The following is a 23,191-nucleotide window of genomic DNA, read 5'->3' on the forward strand; positions in this document are numbered from 1 at the left end:
CCTTCTATATACTGTCTCATTTGTTTCTGCTTCCAGGGCCTTGCCCTGTGCCTGTAATAGACCCTTAAAAACTGAATCATGGTGGCATTGTTTTCTGAGTTCTTCTGTTTTTGAATAGTTGAAGAATCTGAGTCTAGAAGATATGATCCCCAGTGATGAAAATTATGTGGCTGGATTAATAAACTATGACTGGTGTGAAGACATTTCATCAAGAGGTGTGGCTACTCCACAAACACCACAGGTTGGTTATTTTTATTATTTAAAGTAAAATATGTTATCTCAATTATAAAAAATATCTAAGCTATATAACATGAGATCTAATTTGTGCTTGCAAATTTCATGAATTCCTAAACCATTGAAAATATTAACAGGAGATTGTTGGGGTATAAATCAAAGGAAGCCAGTTATTTCTAAGTTGAATTCTTTTCATTTTGGAGTACTTTACTTCTCTTTTTTTTCCTTTCTTCCTCTCCCCTCCTGTTTACAGAATGAGGTATAATTTTTTTATTTTTTCTGGTAGAAGACATTTTTATTATCTTATTGGTTTTCTTTCATTTTTGTTTGTATTTTATTTATTTATTTATTTATTTATATTAATTTTAATTGGAGGTTCATTACTTTACAATATTGTATTGGTTTCGCCATAAGGACATGGAAGCAACCTAAATGTCCATCAGCAGATGAATGGATAAGAAAGCTGTGGTATATACACACAATGGAGTATTACTCAGCCATTAAAAAGAATACATTTGAATCAGTTCTAATGAGATGGATGAAACTGGAACCTATTATACAGAGTGAAGTAAGCCAGAAAGAAAAACACCAATACAGTATACTAACATATATATGGAATTTAGAAAGATGGTAACTATAACCCTGTATGCGAGACAGCAAAAGAGACACAGATGTATAGAACAGTCTTTTGGACTCTGGGAGAGGAAGAGGGTGGGATGATTTGGGAGAATGGCATTGAAACATGTGTAATATCATATATGAAACGAGTCGCCAGCCCAGGTTCAATGCATGATACAGAATGAGGTATAATTTAAATGTCCCTGTTCCACAAACTTATCAATACTTGATATTTTTTGTATTTAATATTTTCTAATCTGATGAATGTGAAGTGATACCTCAGTGTGTTTTTTTTTTTCCTTGACACAGTTCATTTTAATAAAAAATACAGCTGAACATTTATCACAGATTACATGAAACTATACACAATGACATTCTCTCTGCATAGTAACCAACACTGATGTGTATAACTTGATTTTTTTAGATGGATTACTTACAGTCTTTTAAAGTGCAATTTATTTAAGAGTTTAAGCAAATCATAGGATAAAGGATCTTTCTAATAAATGAGTAATGTTAAAAAGATGATATATTTGGATAAATCTTTCAAAAATCAGACTCAGTGTGGTTTTAATTTGTACTTTTTTGATTACGTTTGTATCTTTTCATATGTTGATCAGCCAATCTTTTTTTCCTGTTTTATGAAATGATTTTTTTTGTATCTTTTGCCTATTTTTCTATTGGATTGTTTCTTTTCTCTTGTGGTATGGAGGCAATTCTAAGTTTAATTCTGACCCTTTGTTGGTTGTGTATTGCAGGTGTTACAGGTATCTTATCTGAGTTTGTCACTTGTCTTTTTACTTTGATGGCAGGAGACATTAATTTTAATGAGTTGTCAGTATTTTTCTTTATGGCTTGTAACTTTTGTATCTTTTAAAAGAAATCATTCTCCAAAAGTTATAAATGCATTCACACATATTGCTTCTCAAGTTTTAAAGCTTTTCCTTTCACATTTAAGTCTTTAATCTATGGAGAATTAATTCTCTTATATGGTGTGAGGTCGGGAATCAATTCTTCCTCTTATAACCAGTTGTGCCAGCACCATTATAAAGTGCAGTCTTTCTGCACTGATTCACAGTGGCACTTTTGTCAGATATCAAGTTGTTATATGTATGTCTGCTTCTGAGAAATATTTTGTTTCATTGGTTTATTTGCACCAATACCATCTGTCTTACCTCTTCAGTTTTATAATATTTCTTTTATCTGGATGGCCCGTTTCCTCCCATCTTAGGCTTCTATAGGGATATCTTGGCTATTTCTTGTTCCTTTGCGTTTCTATGTACATATTAGAGTCATTTTGATAAATTTATAACTTTACATACACTTAAAAATTGAAATTACATTGGTTCTAAGATTCAATTTGGGAAAAAATTGAAGTCTGTACTCTGAAACCCCTCATCTGTAGACATAGTATACCTTGCTTTTTATTAGGTTTTAGTTAAGTGCTTTTGATAAAATTTTATAAATTTCTCCCAAAAGATCTTATACATCTTTTACTAGATTTATTCCTGAGTACTTTTATTTTTTATTGCTATTGGGAATGTTAGGCTTTTTATCACATTTTCTAACTGTCTAATACTGGTGTATAGATAAATTGATTTTTGTGTATTGATCTTAAATTCAACAGCTTTCATAAACTCTTAAATTCTTATACTTTATATATTCTTTCACATATTATGAAAAATCAGCTGTGAATGATAGTTTTGTCACTTTATTTCCAATTCTCATGCCTTTCAGTTCAGTTCAGTTGCTCAGTCGTGTCCGACTCTTTGCAACCCCATGAGTCGCAGCACGCCAGGCCTCCCTGTCCATCACTAACTCCCGGAGTTCACTCAGACTCATGTCCATCGAGTCAGTGATGCCATCCAGCCATCTCATCCTCTGTTGTCCCCTTCTCCTCCTCCCCCCAATCCCTCCCAGCATCAGAGTCTTTTCTAGTGAGTCAACTCTTTGCATGAGGTGGCCAAAGTACTGGAGTTTCAGCTTCAGCATCATTCCTTGCAGAGAACACCCAGGGCTGATCTCCTTCAGAATGGACTGGTTGGATCTCCTTGCACTCCAAGGGACTCTCATGCCTTTAGTGTCATTTTATTACTGTACTTAGTAGTCCTAACAATATAGCAGACATTCTGTGTTCTTCCCAACTGTAGAATGATGCTTCTAATATTTTACCATTAAATATGGTGCTTGTTTTTTCTCTTTCATTCCCCTTCACCCTCCCTTTCTCTGTTCTTCTTTCCCTTTTCCTGTTATCCTCCTTTTCCCTCTCATCCCCCTTTTCCCTCTCATCCCCCTTTTCCCTCTCTCTTCTCTGTGCCTCCCACCCCATATTTTTCAGACTAAGAAAATTTTCTCATCTATCCTGGTTTGCTTAAAAATTAAGAATGTCAGTTGCAGAAAAAAAGCTTAGACAGAATTCATCTGTTGAGATAATCATCTGGCTTTGTTCTTTCCGTTTGTTAATGTAGCATATGTTATATTAATAGATTTTATTTTAGAACAGTTTTGCATCCTTTGGATAAGCCCAGTTTGTCATGATGTATTTCTATCTTTTTTACACGTTGCTGGGCTTAGTTTACTAATAATTTTCATTTAGAATTTTTGCTTCTATGTTCTTAAGTGAGATTGGCCAATTCTTTCTTAAATGAATTTTTTTTCCTTTTGAAAATTTTAGTTTTGTTATGTATAAGTAATACATGGGTATATTCATCTTGTAAAAAAATTCAAACATTATGGAACTATTTTGAATAAAGAGTGAAAGTCTTTCTTCCCCTGTTCTTACATCCCATCCCATCTTATATTAATTGTATCTGATTGATACTAAGATTATAGTTTGTCTTTTAAAATGATTTGGAACATAGTCTTTTTTATTCCCTGAAATGGTATTTAAGAGCTATTAATTATATTTTCCTTGAGTGTTTGATGGAGCTTATGTAACTGTCTGGGCCGGGAATTTTTCTGTGAGAAGCTAGTCAACTACTGATTCAGTTTTCTTTTGTGTTTATAGGACTACACAGTATTTCAATTTCTTCTGTCAGTTTGGTGAATTTTGTTTTTCTAGAAGTGTCCATTTCATTTAAGTTTTAAAATGTTTTGGCAAAAATCACTGGATACTATGGTCCCATGGACCTTTCACTCATTTTCCTCCAGTAGTTAATTTTGCATAACTGTGGTACAATTTTTTTTGGTTCTATACATTTTCAACTTCATAAATTACATTTTTAGAATGTAATGCTATTGATATTTGTTTTGATTGACTCACATTTCCCTTCATTTACTTACCCTTCTTATCTCTCAAATCCTTCATTCTAAAATTATTTTTTTTTTCTTCCTCAAGTGTATGCTTTAAAATTTCCTTTAGGGGAAGTCACAATTGATGGCAAACACTCTTTCTAAATCAGCTAAAATTGTCTTTTTTCACTTTCATTTTTGGAATGTAGTTTCTCTGTATATTGATTTCTAGTTTATCAGTTATTTTACTCTTCATTTTGAACATATTATTCCACTCTTCCCCCCCCCACCCCGTTCTCCTAGAGATAGTTTTTTTTTTAATTAATAAAGAATTGTTTAGTTGCTAAGTCATGTCCAACCCCGTGAACTGTCTCCCACCAGGCTCCTCTGTCCATGGGATTTCCCATGCAAGAATATTGGAGTGGGTTGCTATTTCCTTCTCCTCCACTGTCTTCCTGCTTCTGTGGTTACCATTGAGTAATCAGTGTCAGCAATTTGCCAGCGAATTTGGAAAACTCAGCAGTGGCCACAGAACTGGAAAAGGTCAGTTTCATTCCAATCCCAAAGAAGAGCAATGACAAAGAATACTCAAACTACTGCACAATTGCACTCATCTCACATGCTAGCAAAGTAATGCTCAAAATTCTCCAAGCCAGGCTTGGAGAACCATGAACTTCCAGATGTTCAAGCTGGATATAGAAAAGGCAGAGGAACCAGAGATCAAATTGCCAACATCTGCTGGATTATCAAAAGAGCAAGAGAGTTCCAGAAAAACATCTACTTCTGCTTTATTGACTATGCCAAAGCTTTTGACTATGTGGATCACAACAAACTGGAAAATTCTTCAAGAGATGGGAATACCAGACCATCTGACCTGCCTCTGAGAAATCTGTATGCAGGTCAAGAAGCAACAGTTAGAACTGGACATGGAACAACAGACTGGTTCAAATAGGGAAAGGAGTATGTCAAGGCTGTATATTGTCACCCTGCTTATTTAACTTACATGCAGAGTACATAATGAGAAATGCTGGACTGGAGGAAGCACAAGCTGGAATCAAGATTGCCAGGAGAAATATCAGTAACCTCAGATAGGCAGACGATACCACCCTTATGGCAGAAAGTGAAGAACTAAAGAGTCTCTTGATGAAAGTGAAAGAGGAGAGCAAAAAAGTTGGCTTACAACTCCTCATTACAACATTCAGAAAACTGAGATCATGACATCTGGTCCCATCACTTCATGGCAGATAGATGGGGAAACAATGGAAACAGTGACAGACTATTTTGGGGGACTCCAAAATCACTGCAGATGGTGACTGCAGCCATGAAATTAAAAGATGCCTGCTCCTTGCAAGAAAAGCTATGACCAACCTAGATAGCGTATTAAAAAGCAGAGACATTACTTTGCCAACAAAGGTCTGTCTAGTCAAAGCTATGATTTTCCAGTAGTCATGTCTGGATGTGAGAATTGGACTATAAAGAAAGCTGAGTGCTGAAGAATTGATGCTTTTAAACTGTGGTGTTGGAGAAGACTCTTGAGAGTCCCTTGGACTGCAAGGAGATCCAACCAGTCCATCCTAAAGGAAATCAGTCCTGAATATTCATTGGAAGGACTGATGCTGAAACTGAAACTCCAATACTTTGGTCACCTGATGTGAACTGACTCATTGGAAAAGACCCTGAATGCTGGGAAAGATTGAAAGTGGGAGGAGAAGGGGAATACAGAGGATGAGGTGGTTGGATGGCATCACCGACTGGCATGCCATCACATGGCATCACATGAGTTTGAGTAAACTCTGGGAGTTGGTGAGGGACAGGGAGGCCTGGCATACTGCAGTCCATGGGGTCACAAAGAGTTGGACACGACTGAGCGACTGTACTGAATCAGTGTCAGTCAGGTTGCTTTCTAGTTAGTCTTTTCTCCCTGGCTCTTTTTAGGATTTTCTCTTTGCTTTTGGTGTTCTGCAGTCTCATTGTTAGGTGTACTGTCTGGGTGAGTAGTGTCTTCTAGAGTTGTACAACTTGGCAAATATAGATATGGATTTCTTTTTGTTTGCAATTCATTGTGTTTCCTGTATTTGAGGATTTGTACCTTTAATTAATTTTAGAAAATATCTTGAGTACTGCTCTTTCATTGCCTCTATTATCTATTTCTGGAACATATAATAGATATATGTTAGACCATAGAAGGAAATGGCAACCCACTCCAGTATTCTTGCCTGGAGAATCCCAGGGACGGAGGAGCCTGGTGGGCTGCCATCTAAGGAGTCGCACAGAGTCGGACACAACTAAAGTGACTTAGCAGCAGCAGACAATAGAGCTTCGTCTTCCATTTATTTTAAACTCTCTTTCATATATCCCATATCTTTCTCTCTAAGCTGTATTCTAGATCGTTTCAGATTTATTTCACATTCATGTTCTTTTTTCATTTCTATCTATCTGCTATTTGACATGTCCATTGAATTTTTCATTTTTATCATTGCATTATTTCTATGGATTTTTATTCTTTTTCAAAATTGCTTTAACATTTTCCTTTTCATGTTTTAAATTTTTTATTATTTCAAACATATGAACATATTTATGTTCTGTACTTGATAATTTTAATATCTTACATCTTTTTGGGTCTGTTTCTTTTGTTTATTTTTTCTCCTGACTTTTGCTCATGGTGTTTGTATCATTTGTGATTTTTTTTAATAGGCTCATTCTTCTTGGAACTCTTTGGGAATGCTTTGAGGCTTGGATTAAGGGTTGAGGTCTTGGGTTGTGCTGGATTGAAGCTTTTCTTTCAGATAGGAATTGTGTTTCCTTTTGTCATGTTCCTGGAATATAACCATTTAGGACTAGAACTCTTTTAAATCAAATTCTAAGGCTGAAATTTCTGGGATATGAATTTGAGCTCCAAACCTGTGTGAAGACTGTCCTGTGGTTACTTAGCAATTGTTAAAGGAACATAACCAGAGCCATAACCAGGACAGACAGGTGTTTTTGCCGACTCCTTTACAGGGCATGTTTAAATTTATTCACCCTTTCATTTTTGTTTTGGCCCCTCCTGGCTTTACCTGGAAGCTTTGGCTCTAACTTAGCACCTTGCATAGGTCTCCTCTCCTGCAGTAGATTATGCGAGAGAGTGGGTAGATGCCCTTAGGGCAGCAGACAGTTTCAGACTTGATCACATTTCTACATTCATGCTCCTGTTTTTTATTTGACCTCTGAGGATTTTCCTATCTTTTCTGCAAGCTCAACCATAAATTTAAAAGGATTAAGACATATTTTCTATGCAACATTTCTGTTACAACATTTGAACAGTTTTTCTATGCTGGTCATTGACTAAACTTTTATTTCTTGGTACATATTAGAAGCAAACTGGCAGTTTAGATATGGGAGGCAATTCTTAGGGATTTATTTGTGGCCATCCTCAATTGCCTAGAATCTGGGTGTGTTTGATTAAATACAGCTTGAAACATGTTGAAAATTACCTGTCAATAGAACAGCCTAAAGTGATCTACATGTACTAACTAAAGAGAACTGAATATACATTTTCAAATTTCCTGGTATCACCAATAATATCCTCTTGATAGTGTTTCATTTTAATAAAAATGGTGCAAGGTAATTTGCAAATGATTAAGGCATGTTGTAAAGAAATTGACTTTTCTTCTTCAGTGTGCTTTGTCCAGTAACTTTTTTTTTTCCAGTTTGCCAAGCATTGGACAGAATCAAATGGCCTGGAATCTACATCATTAACTCCAGTATTATGCAGGGCATCTGCCAATAAATTAAAGAACAAAGAAAATGTATATACTCCTAAGTCTGCTGTAAAGAATGAAGAGTGCTTTGTATTTCCTGAGCCAAAGACTCCAGTTAATAAGAACCAGTATAAAAGAGAAATACTCACTACACCAAATCATTACAGTACACCCTCAAAAGGTATTTGCTGTTTAGATTAAACAGAAGCAAAATATCTCGAAATTCCTTCTTCTTACCATGCTAAATAAACATATAGCAGATCAGAAATGGCTAGCATTGCCCTCAGGAATTATAGGAGAAGCCAGGCTGTTTTTTAAGCATATGTTATTTGCATTAGCTGGAATGAAAGCATATTAATCAACTTCAGGTTTTTCTCAAATGTTATTAAGTTTTTCTCTTTCCCACATTTATAGAGTTGAATCATAGCATCATAGAATATCAAAGGTGAAAGGCAAGTTATAGCTGATTTAATCCCCCTACGCTTTTCGCACGGAGAAGGCAAGGGCAACCCACTCCAGCACTCTTGCCTGGAAAATCCCATAGATGGAGGAGCCTGGTGGGCTGCAGTCCATGGGGTCGCTGAGAGTTGGACACTACTGAGCGTCTTCACTTTCACTTTTCCCTTTCATGCATTGGAGAAGGAAGTGGCAACCCACTCCAGTGTTCTTGCCTGGAGAATCCCAGGGATGGGGGAGCCTGGTAGGCTGCCGTCTATGGGGTCGCACAGAGTCAGACATGACTGAAACGATTTAGTACCCTTTTTACAACGGAGGAAGCTGAGACTCAGATGAGTGAAGGGATCTGCCCAAGGTTGTACATGTTGGCTGAGACCTTGCTTGCCCCTCTGCCCCCGAATGGAATGACTCCGTTCAAGTCTTTGCTGAGCCCTTCTTACTCGTCTGGAGCTCCAGTTCTGGTGTCTGATCCTGTTCTGCCTGTTCTATTACTGATGCCCTTCCGGATACCTAGAGCTGTGTCCATATTACAGCTGTCTCATTTACCTTGATTTCCTCTTCATTTTAATCATCACCAATTATTCAAGCTGTTTCCTTGGTGACATCTCAGTGTTTTCAAAGCTGATCTTATCTGGGCACATTCTACTTTGTCACTCCATTTAAAACATAGTGCCTGGAACTGAATCCAGTTTTCTAGTACGAGGTATCACCAGGGTGAGACAGTGTCATGAGAGTAGCGTCTGTCTTGCTTTACTGTGACATGGCATAGTACCTAGCTGCAGCCATACTTGGTATCTTGTACCTACTAGGTGCCTGCATGCATGCCAAGTTGCTGCAGTCTGCCTGACTCTTTGTGACCCCCTGGTCTGTAGCCCTCCAGGCTCCTCTGTGGAATTCTCCAGGCAAGAATACTGGAGTGGGTTGCCATGCCCTCCTCCAGGGGATCTTCCTGACCCAGGGATCAAACCTGTGTCTTTCATGTCTCTGCATTGGCACGCAGGTTCTTTACCCCTAGTGCCACCTGGGGGAAACCTAGTGCCTGGTATATAATGGGGGCCATTTCTGTTGAATGAAGAAATGAATAAATTAGAGACAGCCTGAAGGGATTTTATTTACTGTGATCTAGTCTTTGTCACTTTAAAGAAATGACACCTAAACTTTATTAGTTTTCTTTCCAGCAATTGTGACCTACTTCTGTGTTACGTTAAAATCTTAATGAACCTACACTGGGAAACATTGTCTTGTGAATGGCTGCCCACATCCTGCCATTGTGTTTCCAGTTTGCTAACTGACTAACTGATAGCCAGTTCTAGAGTCTACTTCTTGTACATAAAGATATTATGAAACACTTGGTGAGAATATTTGCTGGAAGTTCTGTTGATAGCATTATCCAGTTGAATCAACACTTTCCCTAAAATCATAAGGCTGGTTTGGTGTGATGTGTGAAAGCCTGTGGTTATTTATGAGTGTTAATGAGATAATATTTGCACATAGTAATTGCTGCTGTTGCATTGTATCTCTTTCTCTTCTCTTATTTCTCTTAATATACCTACAAGGGCCTTTGTGAGTTGTGAGGTTGAGTAGGGAACTAGAATGGACCTTTAACTCATCATAACCCATTCAGGGCTTTCTAAAAAAATATTATTAAAAACAAAAAATAGTCCCTTCTATTATTGACTTTCAATAAAAAATTTATGTAATTCTGAAAGTTTTGAAAATATAGGTAGTTTAGAATTTATAATCTTAAAGTGTCATTAATTTACATATCTTGTCCCTGTGAGAGATTACATTGGTCAGAAGCTATTTTTGGCCATTTTTCTTTAAACATAAGGGCTGCCAAGAGAAGCAGTGGCCAAAGCCCCAACTGATAGCCTCCATCAGCACTTTGCATTTTACTTTTGCTCTGAGTCATTTTTTTAATATTTATTTTTTATTACTATTTTGCTGCTCTGGGTCCTCATTGCAGCATGTGGGATCTAATTCCCTGACCAGGGATCAAACCTGAGCCACCTGCATTGGAAGCATGGAGTCTTAGGAACTGGATCAAAAGGGCAGTCCCTCTGAGTCATTTTTTGACCTAAGAATTAGTTTTATTTTTCTGAATCCTGTCTAATCCATTTAATGAGAGTTTGTTGAAGGGTAACTATGTATGGTAGTAGAAGCCCTCAGAACACAAAGATGAATATTGTTTTCATAGGTATTGTTGATTAATCTTATTTTCTTGTTCTTAGGGAACCAGTGAGAGTAATGCTATATAGTCATAAATAAAACAAAACCCCTGATCTCTTACAACCTTGGTATCTTATATTTCTAAGCAGTATACAACTTTTAGATCATGAGCAAAACGTTAGCTAATTAACAGTAGCCAGATTACTAATGCAGGTTTGTCGCAAACTATATCAGTTACAAATACACTGCTAGAATAAAACCCCAAATTCTGGAATATGGAGTATAAAAATAACTAAAGCTCACAACCTCTTTAATAACTTGTCAGCTTTCACAGGGGACTGTTCTCTTTGCCTGACAGGAGTTGAAAGGGCTATGAATTGAGTTAACACCTCTCAGTAATATATCAATTAAAGGTATAAATACAGATTGACTTTTATTTATAGAAAGGAGAATCAGTAATCATAAAGTATTATTTATATACTCTATTTAGATTTTTCATGTGATATTTATAACAAAATCATAAGCATGGCCTCAATTTTACAGTGAAGAAAAAGCAGAGTCACACTTGTAAAGCAAAATGATTTTTTTTTATTATAAATCACATGGAAACACTTCTTTAAAGAATTAGCGCGTTGACATCACTGGGCAAGTGATTACAATATTTTCTGAGCCAGTGAATGAGGTGATACATGCATTATTGATAAAAATTTTGAAACCATAGCATGTAAAGTACATATGGTTTGTATTTGTTGTTTTTCTAATAGCTGGAAACCAGTTCCTGAAAGAAACCCCAATTAAAATGCCAGTAAATTCAACAGGAACAGAGAAGTTAATAACAGGAGTCATTAGCCCTGAGAGGCGGTAAGTGTTCAGTTTTTAAGACTCGTTTGCTCTTCAGTGTAAGTAACCAGATTTCCTTTTTTCATATATGATAAACCCAATTAAAGTAAACCAGCATGTGAATTCTGTCAGGGACTGTAGGAATGTGTGTATAAACATAGTCTGTGGTCATTACTGAGGATGTTGACACTACCTTCCTCAGGGGGCAGTTGTGAGACTCATCAGCAGTAGGATTGACACCTTAACTTAAAATACAGCAGGGGCTTCTTTGGTGACTCAGTGGTAAAGCATCCCCCTGCCAGTGCAGGGAACATGGATTTGATCCCTGATCTGGGGTGATCCCACATGTTGCAAAGCAGCTAAGCCTGTGAACCACAACTGTTGAGCTTGTGCTCTAGATCCTGGGAACTGGACCTACTGAAGCCGGTGTGCCCTGGAGCCTGTGCTCCCCAACAAGAGAAGCCACCTCAATGAGAAGATCGCACACTGCAACTGGAGAGTAGCCCCTGCTCGCCACAACCAGAGAAAAGCCCGTGTCGCAGTGCGGACCCAGCACAGCCAAAACTAAATAAATAAAGTAAAAAAAATACAGCCGGCTGGGAGGCTGGGGCCGGGGTTCCTGTGCTGAGGCCCATCTTTCCCTGCACTTCTGCCAATGGAGTATAGATGTCTACTAACAGAAGCAAAGAGTCAGATATGATTGAGCATGCACGCATGGCATTATTACTCACTTTCTTGATATAATGAGATTGTGATTATGTAGGAAATATTGACACATTGATGTGTACTGAAGTGTTTTAGAATAAAGGGTTGTGATATCTTCAGATGGGTTACTTTGATGGCTTATTTTTAATATATTTATTATATATACATAAAGACTGGTTCCAAATAGGAAAAGGAGTACATCAAGGCTGTATATTGTCACCCTGCTTATTTAACTTATATGCAGAGTACATCATGAGAAACGCTGGGCTGGAGGAAGCACAAGCTGGAATCAAGATTTCCGGGAGGAATATCAATAACCTCAGATATGCAGATGACACCACCCTTATGGCAGAAAGTGAAGAGGAACTAAAAAGCCTCTTGATGAAAGTGAAAGAGGAGAGTGAAAAAGTTGGCTTAAAGCTCAACATTCAGAAAACGAAGATCATGGCATCCGGTCCCATCACTTCATGGCAAATAGATGGGGAAACAGTGGAAACACTGTCAGACTTTATCTTTTTGGGCTCCAAAATCACTGCAGATGGTGACTGCAGCCATGATATTAAAAGACGCTTACTCCTTGGAAGAGAAGTTATGACCAACCTAGAGAGCATATTCAAAAGCAGAGACATTACTTTGCCAACAAAGGTCCGTCTAGTCAAGGCTATGGTTTTTCCAGTGGTCATGTATGGATGTGAGAGTTGGACTGTGAAGAAAGCTGAGCGCCGAAGAACTGATGCTTTTGAACTGTGGTGTTGGAGAAGACTCTTGAGAGTCCCTTGGACTGCAAGGAGATCCAACCAGTCCATTCTAAAGGAGATCAGCCCTGGGTGTTCTTTGGAAGGAATGATGCTAAAGCTGAAACTCCAGTACTTTGGCCACCTCATGCAAAGAGTTGACTCATTGGAAAAGACTCTGATGCTGGGAGGGATTGGGGGCAGAAGGAGAAGGGGACGACAGAGGATGAGATGGCTGGATCGCATCACTGACTCGATGGACGTGAGTCTGAGTGAACTCCGAGAGATGGTGATGGACAGGGAGGCCTGGCGTGCTGCAATTCATGGGGTCGCAAAGAGTCGGACACGACTGAGCAGCTGAACTGAACTGATACATAAAGAAAGCAAATGTGACAAAATATTAATATAATATTAATCTAGAAGGATATGTGGGTGGTTGTTATGTATTTTGCTCAACTATTCTACAGATTTGACATTAAAAATAAAAAAGATAGAGGGAAAAATAATTTTGGCATTTGGCTCGGGGGACAGGTGATGGCTGCATTTGGGTGGGAGATGGCTTTCGTGCTCCCTGAGGAAGAATAAGATGGTCTGGCCTGGGCATACCTGGCACCTATCAGGCATGACAAAAGCACCTCTGTGAGGGGCCAACAGGTGGAAGTGCAGCTCCTACTCATGAGGTTTTTGGTTTTTTTCCCCTTAGGTGTCGCTCAGTAGAACTCAATCTCAACCAAGTACATGTAGAGGAAACTCCAAAAAGAAAAGGAACCAAAGTGTTTGGGAGCCTCGAGAAGGGGTTGGATAAGGTTATCACAGTGCTTACCAGGAGCAAAAGGAAAGGCTCTGTCAAAGATGGGCCAAGAAGACTAAAGGTAGGTGGACTGGAATTCTTTAATATGGATTTTAGAAGCTGACTGCTAATTGTACTATTTTTTTTTTCCAAAGTACTGAATGCGTGAATTGATTAGTATTTTTAATTTACTTATTCATCTGTTTAGCTAATATGTACATATTTTTTGAGCACCTAAAGTATATATGTTACTATGCAGTGGGCTTAATGCAGAGGTAGATTACATACAGTTGGTCTTTTGGGTGGACAAATAACTAAAATTTAAATATTCAAGTCCAGGTAGGGGATTAATCTCAGAGGCAACATGGAGACGAGGAAGCATGGGGCGTGTAGGAGGAACTGTCTTAAGGGTGGGAACTTGTGCTCAGCTGTCCTATTTCTGGTACACAGAAGAGTCCCTGACACATGGGTGCATTTGTAGGCCCTCACAGAATATTTGAATGCAGGGGAAGTTAATTTGAACTTTGAGTGTGGTGTGTGTGAGAAGAATAGCAACAGGCCCAGAAGGGAGGCTGGGTGCTTCAGGGGAGAATGTTGAGATCTCCTTTATGTTCTGCCTTAAAGTGAGAGAAGATAGGACTTCTCCATTAGTATCTGTTACCTGGTAGAACTTACATACTTCACTGGAGTTTTATGTTTCATATGACTGTTTATTAGGCATATTTTATCCTTTTATTCTGAGATTTCTCTAGATGGAGACAGTTGTGAGATATTTCAAACCCTGACACTGGGATTATGAAAATCACATGTCATTTCTATGAGAACAGTAAATAAAGAAGATTAAGGAAACTTGTCCAATTATATACATTATTGAGATGCTAAGCAGTTATCAAATACTAATGGATAACATCCTTGAAATGTTCACCTATGTAAATTGTTTGGAACTTGAATGCATTTTTCAGTAGGAGCTGCTGTGATATTGGCTTTCTAGGTATTTCCCAGTGCTTCCAGAATGTAGGAGAAAAATGACAAGATGGGAATGAGAAACCTGGGTTATAGCCTCAGCTTCATACAGTGTAGCTTGGCTAAATCATTTTATCTCTGACTTTCTCAATGTCTTTATTTGTAAAAACGAGAGGATGTCTCTGGCAGCTTCACAGAGTTGGGATATGTAAACAAGACTGTATGAAATGCTACATTGCATGTGAAATGCTTTATTGATATAAGGTGTTCCAGTGTCAAGTATCATTATTTTTGTCAGTTTTGAGCATTTTAACCCCAGTGTAGCAGAACCACAGTTCTAATTAGCACATCTGAACATCTGAAACTTTATCTAACTTTGGATCTTTAACCCTTTCTAATGTTTAAAGTTTTTCAGAACTGAAGGACTTGTTTTCAGAGATTAGCCTCATTTTTCCACCTGGTTGTTAAGTTAAAAATTATAAACTTACAGAAAATTAAAAGGATGGTACAAAGGGATTTTCCTGGTGGTCCAGTGGTGCCACTGCAGGGAACATAGGTTTGATCCCTTGGGGAACTAGGATCCCACAAGCTGTGAGATGGGGCAAAAAAAAGATAAAAGATGGTACGAAGAACACCTTAGTTTTTTGAGATAACAAACCATATGTAGTTAAGCCCTCTTTTAGGAAGGAGTCTTTAAAAATCTGAATTTTAAATAGATAAAATAAGATCACTTCTTTATTTTACAAAAGAAATAACTTGAATTGTGATTTGAAAGTGTGTAGTTTGTTATTATCTTGAAAAGACCAAGTTAATTTGGTGAAAAAGTCCTGAGTTGGAAACCAAGAGACAGAGGAGCTTGTCATAGCTGTGCCTCTTGTTCCTCTTATAACCTGAAACTGAGGTTCCTGAACTCCAGTCATTTGACAGTCACCTTTATATCGGCATATCAGTGTATAATCTACACTGTAATTTTTCTGATACTTTCTTTATATGATGCATTTTAGTATATGTGCTGCCAAAGTGAGCATTATATGATGCAGAATTAAAATAGATTTAGAGGTATAATTGACATGCAATAATCTGCATATATTAAAAATGTACAATTCATATACTTTGGCATGCAGAATGCACTTGCGAAACCACCACAATCAAGATGACTTTTTAAAAGCTTGTATTTATTTAAAAGGAAATCATATGTTATTAGTTTTTGCTAATTATATTTTTCTAAATCAGATTGGAACAAATATGTAAAAATGTTTATCTGGGGACTTCCCTGGTGGTCTAGTGGTTCAGACTCCGTACTTCTGCTGCACGGGGTACAGTCTTGAACTCTTGTCAGGGAACTAAGATCCTGCATGCTATGCAGTGTGACCCAAAAAAAGTATACATGTGCCACTTAGAGTTATAAGTCCAGTTATAATTTTTTTTATCACATTTTGGGAAACCCCATCTTAAGAAACTTATATTTCTTCTTTGGGTCATAGGTTCTTCATTTGAAAAGTAAGGTAGTGGGGTCTTTTCCAACGTCAGCATTTTGTTATTTATAAAAAGAACTGAAATCTTAAAGACATAGAAGGTATAATTTTGTTTGACAATAAAGGTAGTACTAGGAAGGCAGAGATTCTTGTCTGTCTCTGGGACCTATTAAAACAGTGCTTGGCACCTAGTAAGCCTTCAGTAAATAGTTGCTGGATGAATGGATAGACAGTTACCAATTAGGAATGAAATTATTTCTGAGAAATATGCTGTGAGTGAATGAGGAAAACCTGTTATATTCATTCCTTCATAGAATTTTCGTAGAATCAGGTCCTGAGATTCTATAAAATTCCTTAAGTAATCAAGAAAGAATTAAGGAAACACATCCAACTATATACAAGTGAAAGTTCCTAGGGCATTTGTTTTCTCACAGTTTACACTGCAGGAATCTTTATCACAGTGTAGGAAGGGGGAAATAGGTAGAGCTCGGAGAAATAGACATTATTCAATATTTATTTACGTATTTAAAAACCTGGTAGGAGAGGAAGATGCAAGTATAAAAATTGATGATATGGAGGTTATTACTAATAAACATGATTTCTCTAGGCTCTCCCAGTACCATCTCAGTCCAACTTACTAAGAGTTGATTGTAAATTCTGTTTGTCTTGAAATATTTCCACTTGAAATGGTACTATATTGAGGAGTTGGGGATCTCTAAATCAGGTAGGATGGTCTTTGTGTTGATGTAAGGATTTACTTCTCACCCCTCCTTTTTCTTTTTTAAGCCTCACTATAATGTGACTACAACCAGATTAGTGAATCCAGATCAACTCTTGAATGAAATAATGTCTGTTCTTCCAAAGAAGCACGTTGACTTTGTACAGAAGGGGTAAGAAGCATGTTTGTATCTATTACTTGATGTCTTTTGAACTTTGAGAAAATATACGTTGAGTCCCCTCTCCCCTTATTAAAAATATGTATTTCTTCCATCTCATTTTTTCCAAAAAAGCTTTTATGATAATGTCTGTGTTTATAATTTATTCTCTCTTGTTTTATATGGGCTTTAGAAGTTTTTTAAGTGACCATACTGTCACCGCTTTCAAAGTTATAGACTTTTCAAAATAGAAAAATCTGAATTTCTTCCAGTTTTCTTTTGCTTCTTCTATTTTTCTTTAATGTTCTGCTTAACAATAATATTTCTGAATTATAATCTAAATTTATGAGATACCTCAAACAAATCAAGGATATATATATATATATACACTCCTCTTTATGATGTCTATGTGATAGGATTGGTTTTCAGTTCTTTAGAAAGTATGTCACTTTTTCTCTTTCCCACTGTTGAGTGAACTGCCATCAAAACCTCCTGGGTCATGATCTCATGGTTTGGACAGCCAGAACGCTTCTGGTTACTTAAGATGTTCATATTTCTAAGCATTTCCACTTAGTTATGTCTCTCTAAAATTTCATTTTTAAAGCACTAACAGAAGAATGAAAGCACTAAACTAGAAGAATGAAAAAACTGACTTAAAACTCAGCATTCAAAATACTAAAATCATGGCAAATAGAAGGGGGGGAAAAAATTGAAACAGTGACAGGTTTTGTTTTCTTGAGCTCCAGAATCACTGTGGACATGACTGCAGCCATGAAATTAAAAGACTCTTGCTCCTTGGAAGGAAAGCTATGATAAACCTAGACAGTGTATTAAAAAGCAGAGATATCACTTTGCCAACAGAGCTATGGTTTTTCCAGTAGTCATGTACAGATGTGAGAGTTGGACCATAAAGAAGGCTGAGTGCCAGAGAATTGATGCATTCAAATTGTGGTGCTAGAGAAGACTCTTGAGAGTCCCTTGGACTGCAAGGAGATCAAACCAGTCAATCCTAAAGAAAATCAACCCTGAATATTCATTGGAAGAACTGGTGCTGAAGCTCCAATACTTCGGCTACCTGATGCAAAGAGCTGACCTATTGGAAAAGGCTCCAATGCTGGGAAAGACTGAAGGCAAAAGGAGAAGGGGGCAACAGATGATGAGATGGTTGGATAGCATCACTGACTCAATGGCCATGAATTTTAGCAAACTCTGGGAGATAGTGATGGACAGGGAAGCCTGGTGTGCTGTAGGTCAAAAAGAGTTAGACATGACTTAGTGACTGAACAATGACAAAGAAGAGCCACTAATAAATTAACAAAAATATTTAAATGGAACAGTCAATAGAGAAGATTTTAAGAAAGAATCTTTTGCAACAGTAATTTTACTTTTCACTATCTCTAAGTGTTGGCAAGCACTCCTTATGTGAATCCTGGCTTTTTTCTTCAGATGTCATTAGAACACATCTAACCCTGACTTGCTCTTCATGCTTGGGGTTTATTCACAGTTGCAGAACCTCTCATGAACGAATCTATATGAGAAAGCTTTCAATTATTTTTCCTTTAGCATATAATCTGTCAGATCACTAACTGGCTACTAACCAATAATCTGTTCCTTGAACTTCCTGATCCACCCAAAGGTCTGCCTTGATCCCTTATTTTTCTTTTTATCTTACCTGCTTTTACTTTCTTTGTGACAAAGCAGAATAACGAACTTTTCAGTGGTGTGGTGTCACTAATCTCTGTTATATTCCATTACTATCTTTTTCCAATGAAGAAGAATCACATTTTATCTTTGATGTGACTACATTGCTCTGTGCTTCATCTTCCCATCAGGAACCTTAACTACAGCGTATACCTTATGGCATTTCTGGTATCGACTGCTTATTTTTAATAGATCAAGCCCCAAAGGACAGAAGTAAGAAAAAGAGCGATATATTTTATAACTCTGCCCTAAAGTGTTATAATGATCATAACCTCTTATTACTGTTAGAAAATCGGGCTTCCCTTGTGGCTCAGCTGGTAAAGAATCTGCCTGCAAAGTGGGAGACCTGGGTTCTATCCCTGGGTTGAGAAGGTCCACCCACTGGAGAAGGGAAGGGCTACCCACTCCTGGAGAATTCCACAGACTATATAGTCCATGGGGTTGCAAAGAGTTGGACACAACTGAACAACTTTCACATTCACTATTAGAAAAACCTCAAAAACGTGTTTCTTACTAACAGGTTGGTGGCTTCAGCTTAATTTATATGAAAGACAGAAGTTCTGATGAAGTGCACAAAATAAAATATTCTTCATCTTCCTTCTGCTTTCTTTTGTTGTGAACATTTTGGAAATGGCCTGATGTTCACAGGTTACTCCATTGAAAGAGCTGCATAAAGGATGCCAAAAGATTTCTTAAGCATGAATGGCTTGTATAGCTATGAATAAAGCACTTTTCTTTGGAGCAAGGGAGAATTCTGATAAAGCCTTTTCAGCTTTTTTTTTTTTTTTTTTTAAGATTCTGTTTCAGCTTTTGGGAAAACACTAGTCATACTCCATCACTAATGCATAGCTAGGTCATCTGGAAACTGTAAACAGTACTACCTTGCTTAATATGAAATCATGGTTCATTTTCCCCACTGGCCTCCTAGAGGCTTAGAAATCTCTTGTATTATACAGAATATTCATGATTCTCCTACTAACTGGCTTCTTATCTTGTTTTTCACAGCTATACACTGAAGTGTCAAACACAGTCAGATTTTGGCAAAGTGACAATGCAGTTTGAACTAGAAGTGTGCCAGCTTCAAAAACCCGATGTGGTGGGTATCAGGAGGCAGCGGCTTAAGGGTGATGCCTGGGTTTACAAGAGATTAGTGGAAGACATCCTATCTAGCTGCAAGGTTTAATTGATGGATGTTTTCCATCCTACTTGATGACACAGCCTATGTGGAGCCTGGTGTGATTGGTTTGATTTTTTTCAAGTCCACTGGAAGTACAAACTCATGTCTAAAGAGCTGTCTCAAAGACCAATATCTTTGTTTTTAGACAAAAGACACTATTTTGTGGGTGAACCTAAGGCAAGCCCATCTGTTATTATCTATTACTGTCTTTTTAAATCATGTGCTTTATATATTTAATAACTGTTTACTTTCTTAGAGTCACTTCCATACATGAATGTAAGCTCTTAACTATATCTTCTTTTTAATGTGTAATTTCTTTCTGAAATAAAATCATTTGTGAACATAGCAGGCTTCTCCTCTTCTTTGTATTTGATTTTGATCCAAATAAAACCTCAAATGGCTTCTTGACTATTAAGTAGAGACTATTTGGAGTATGTTTTATCTGTTATCAAATATGCCTTGGGCAGAAAAACAGATAAGAATTCATTTGCATAATTTTTTCCTGTCTCTGATTTAAGTAGGATTTATTGAGATCGTTAACTAAGTCACAGCTGTGGTTACCAGAGTTAAACAACACATTTAATATGTTGAATAAAAGAGTGTTGACTTCAGTAAGTGTGTTCAGTCAACAATGATAAGTATCTGAACTATGAACCCCCATGAAATGTTACTTTATAGTAATTTTCCATAAGTCTCAAGGTTGGCCTCAAACTTGTCTTTTTATTCCGTTTTACTGGTCTCTAAAGGTCAACACTAAAGTTATATTTGTATGGATTTACAAGTTAAACTAGTTGGAGAAAAAAACAGCAGTGTTTCTAGTCAGTAGTGAGGAAATGTTTTATCATTCATTTGTTCAGTAAACATTTGCTAAGTGCTTATAAGCATTAGGTTCTAGGACTGAATATCAAACTGTCTAATAAACTCAAGTTCAGTCTATTAGCAGGTTGTGTATGTGTAAGTCACTTCAGTCGTCTCCATCTCTTTGTGACCCTATGGGCTATAACTCTGCAGGTTTCTCTGTCCGTGGAATTCTCTAGGCAAGAATACTAGAGTGGGTTGCCCTTCCCTGCTCCAGGGGATCTTTCTGACCCAGGGATCGAACCCCCATCTCTTATGTCTCTGCGTTGGCAGGTGGGGTCTTTACCACTAGGGCCACCTGGGAAGCCCATTAAAAGGGCTGCTGCTGCTAAGTCGTTTCAGTTGTGTCCGACTCTGTGCGACCCCATAGATGACAGCCCACCAGGCTCCCCATTCCCTGGGATTCTCCAGTCAAGAACATTGGATTGGGTTGCCATTTCCTTCTCCAATGCATGAAAGTGAAAACTGAAAGTGAAGTCGCTCAGTCGTGTCTGACTCTTAGCGACCCCATGGACTGCAGCCTACCAGGCTCCCCTGTCCATGGGATTTTCCAGGCAAGAGTACCAGAATGGGGTGCCATTGCCTTCTCCAATTAAAAGGGCAGATGCATGTAAATCAACCAGTACTTAAATCTACCAGTACTTGGGCATGATCAACTTTGTCTGGAGGAATAAGGGTTGACTTCTTGAAGGAAACTGTATTTGGTCTTGAAACGTACATGAGTTCAATAGAAAGAGAAAACAGTATGACATTCTTGGCAGCATGAATAGTATGTATAAAGGCATGGAATGATAAAATGGCTTGTGTGTTCAAGGTACAGGTGGAAGGTGCTATAGGGAGGATAGCAGGGGATGAGGATTCAAAAGTTCAGCTGGAAATAAGAGATAAAAACTTGAAGGAACTTGAAGCCTCCACTAAACTGTTTTGATAAAGGAGTGCTGTCAAGGAGTTTAAAATTTTTTTATAGGAGCTTTACCGAAATACAGTTCACATCCTATAAAATTACCCCTTTAAAGTGTACAGTTCAGTGGTTCTTAGTATATTCCTGTTTGTGCAACCATCACCATAATCTAATTTTAGAACGTTTTCACCACCTGAAAGAGAACCCTTGTAACCATTAGTGGTAACTCCCAATTCCTGAACCCCTCCCCCAACCCCCACAGCCCCTGGCAACCACTAATCCACTTTCTGCCTCTATGGACTTGACTACTATGGATATTTGATATAAATGAAATCTTATATGTGGCCTTTGGGGTCTAGCTTCCTTCAGCTTAGCATAGTATTTTTAAGATTCATCATGTTGTAGCATATTTTAGGACTTCTTTCTGTTTTACTGCTGGAAAATATTCCATTGTATGGATATATCACATTATATTTATCCCTTTATCAGTTGATGGATATTTTGGTTGTTTCTGCTTCATAACTATTATAAATAATGCTGCTCTGGATATTTGTGTACAAGTTTTTGTGTGGACATAGGTGTTCAGTTCTCGTGTGTGTATACCTAGGATTGGAATTGCTGAGTCATCTAACATTTTGTGAAACTGACAAATTGCTAATCATTTTATGATTCCACCAGCAATGTATGAGGGTTCTAATTTTTTCACATTTATATTCTAGCCTTTCTTATTGTCTTTTTTATTTTAGCCTGCAAAGTAATATGAAGTGGTATCTCACTGTGGTTTTCGTTTGCTTTTCCCTAATGACTAATGATATTGAGCATTTTTTTCATGTGCCTATTGGCCAGTTATACATCTTTTTTTTGAAAAATATCTATTTAGATCCTTTGCCCATTTTTAAATGGGCTGTTTTTACTGTTGTCAGAATTCTATAGTTCTAGATATAAGTCCCTTTTCAAATACATGATTTGTAATTTTTTAATTTTTGTGTAGGTTGTCTTTCTTTGTGCTTCTTGATGGTGTCTTTTGAAGAACAGAAGTTTTAATTTTCTAAAGCCCAATTTATATATTTTTATAAGACATAAGAGAAGGATTACTCTTCTGTTTCTATAGCAGATGGCATGGTCTAGAACAGTGATTCTCAAAAACTTCTGACCATGAACCATAGTAAGAAGCACATGTTGCTTTAGGGTCCATCACATAAACACATTTTAAAAACACTGCTTAACCTTAATATAAGAAATAATATTTTATATTTTATTTTCTTTTTTAAACATCTGGTCTAACAATTACAATCCTTAAATTGGAGTTTTTGGTATGTTTACCTTTGAAATTTTTTTAAAATTTAAAATCTTTTTTGGGGGATCAATTCAGTCTAGAAATGCTGTTATTAGTTCTGCTACCCATCAGACTAGATCAAGTTAAAATAGGTTCCCTGATTGCTATTTAGGCTAAAATCTTCCTTTTCTTTAAGAAAAAATGTTAATAGTTGCCATATCATCTAAAAATCTGTCACTTAGCTCTAATTCTGTAGAGCCATTTGGAGAATTAAAGGGATATAGGTATAGTTAAGTAAATAAGGCTGGGTTAGTTCTCAAGAGGCAAATACGGTTTAGATTGTTGACACTAAACTAAATCTATGTAGTTGTAAGTTGGCTTTATTCTCCATTGTCCAGCCATAGCTGGGCTTCTTTGTAGGGCCTGTGTGATTTTATGTCCAGAGGAAGGC

At 37.3% G+C, this 23,191-nt stretch overlaps 1 protein-coding gene across 7 annotated transcripts in view; it reads left to right on the forward strand.

Annotated features, from left to right (window-relative positions):
• The window catches only part of MELK (maternal embryonic leucine zipper kinase), a 66,187-nt gene extending 46,476 nt beyond the window's left edge, over positions 1-19,711 (forward strand). For 6 of the 7 annotated variants that reach the window (XM_068974055.1, XM_068974058.1, XM_068974059.1 and 3 more), the window contains 6 exons: positions 125-241; positions 7,770-8,001; positions 11,210-11,306; positions 13,428-13,596; positions 16,739-16,842; positions 19,534-19,711. In XM_068974055.1, coding sequence (XP_068830156.1) covers positions 125-241; positions 7,770-8,001; positions 11,210-11,306; positions 13,428-13,596; positions 16,739-16,842; positions 19,534-19,711 — 897 coding nt within the window. The remainder of the gene's footprint in view (positions 1-124; positions 242-7,769; positions 8,002-11,209; positions 11,307-13,427; positions 13,597-16,738; positions 16,843-19,533) is intronic. The other variant, XM_068974057.1, reaches the window with a different exon arrangement.
• Positions 19,712-23,191: the final 3,480 nt, after the last annotated feature.

The sequence above is a fragment of the Capricornis sumatraensis genome, chromosome 6 (genome assembly GCF_032405125.1).
Source record: "Capricornis sumatraensis isolate serow.1 chromosome 6, serow.2, whole genome shotgun sequence".
In the NCBI taxonomy this organism is placed as follows: domain Eukaryota; kingdom Metazoa; phylum Chordata; class Mammalia; order Artiodactyla; family Bovidae; genus Capricornis; species Capricornis sumatraensis.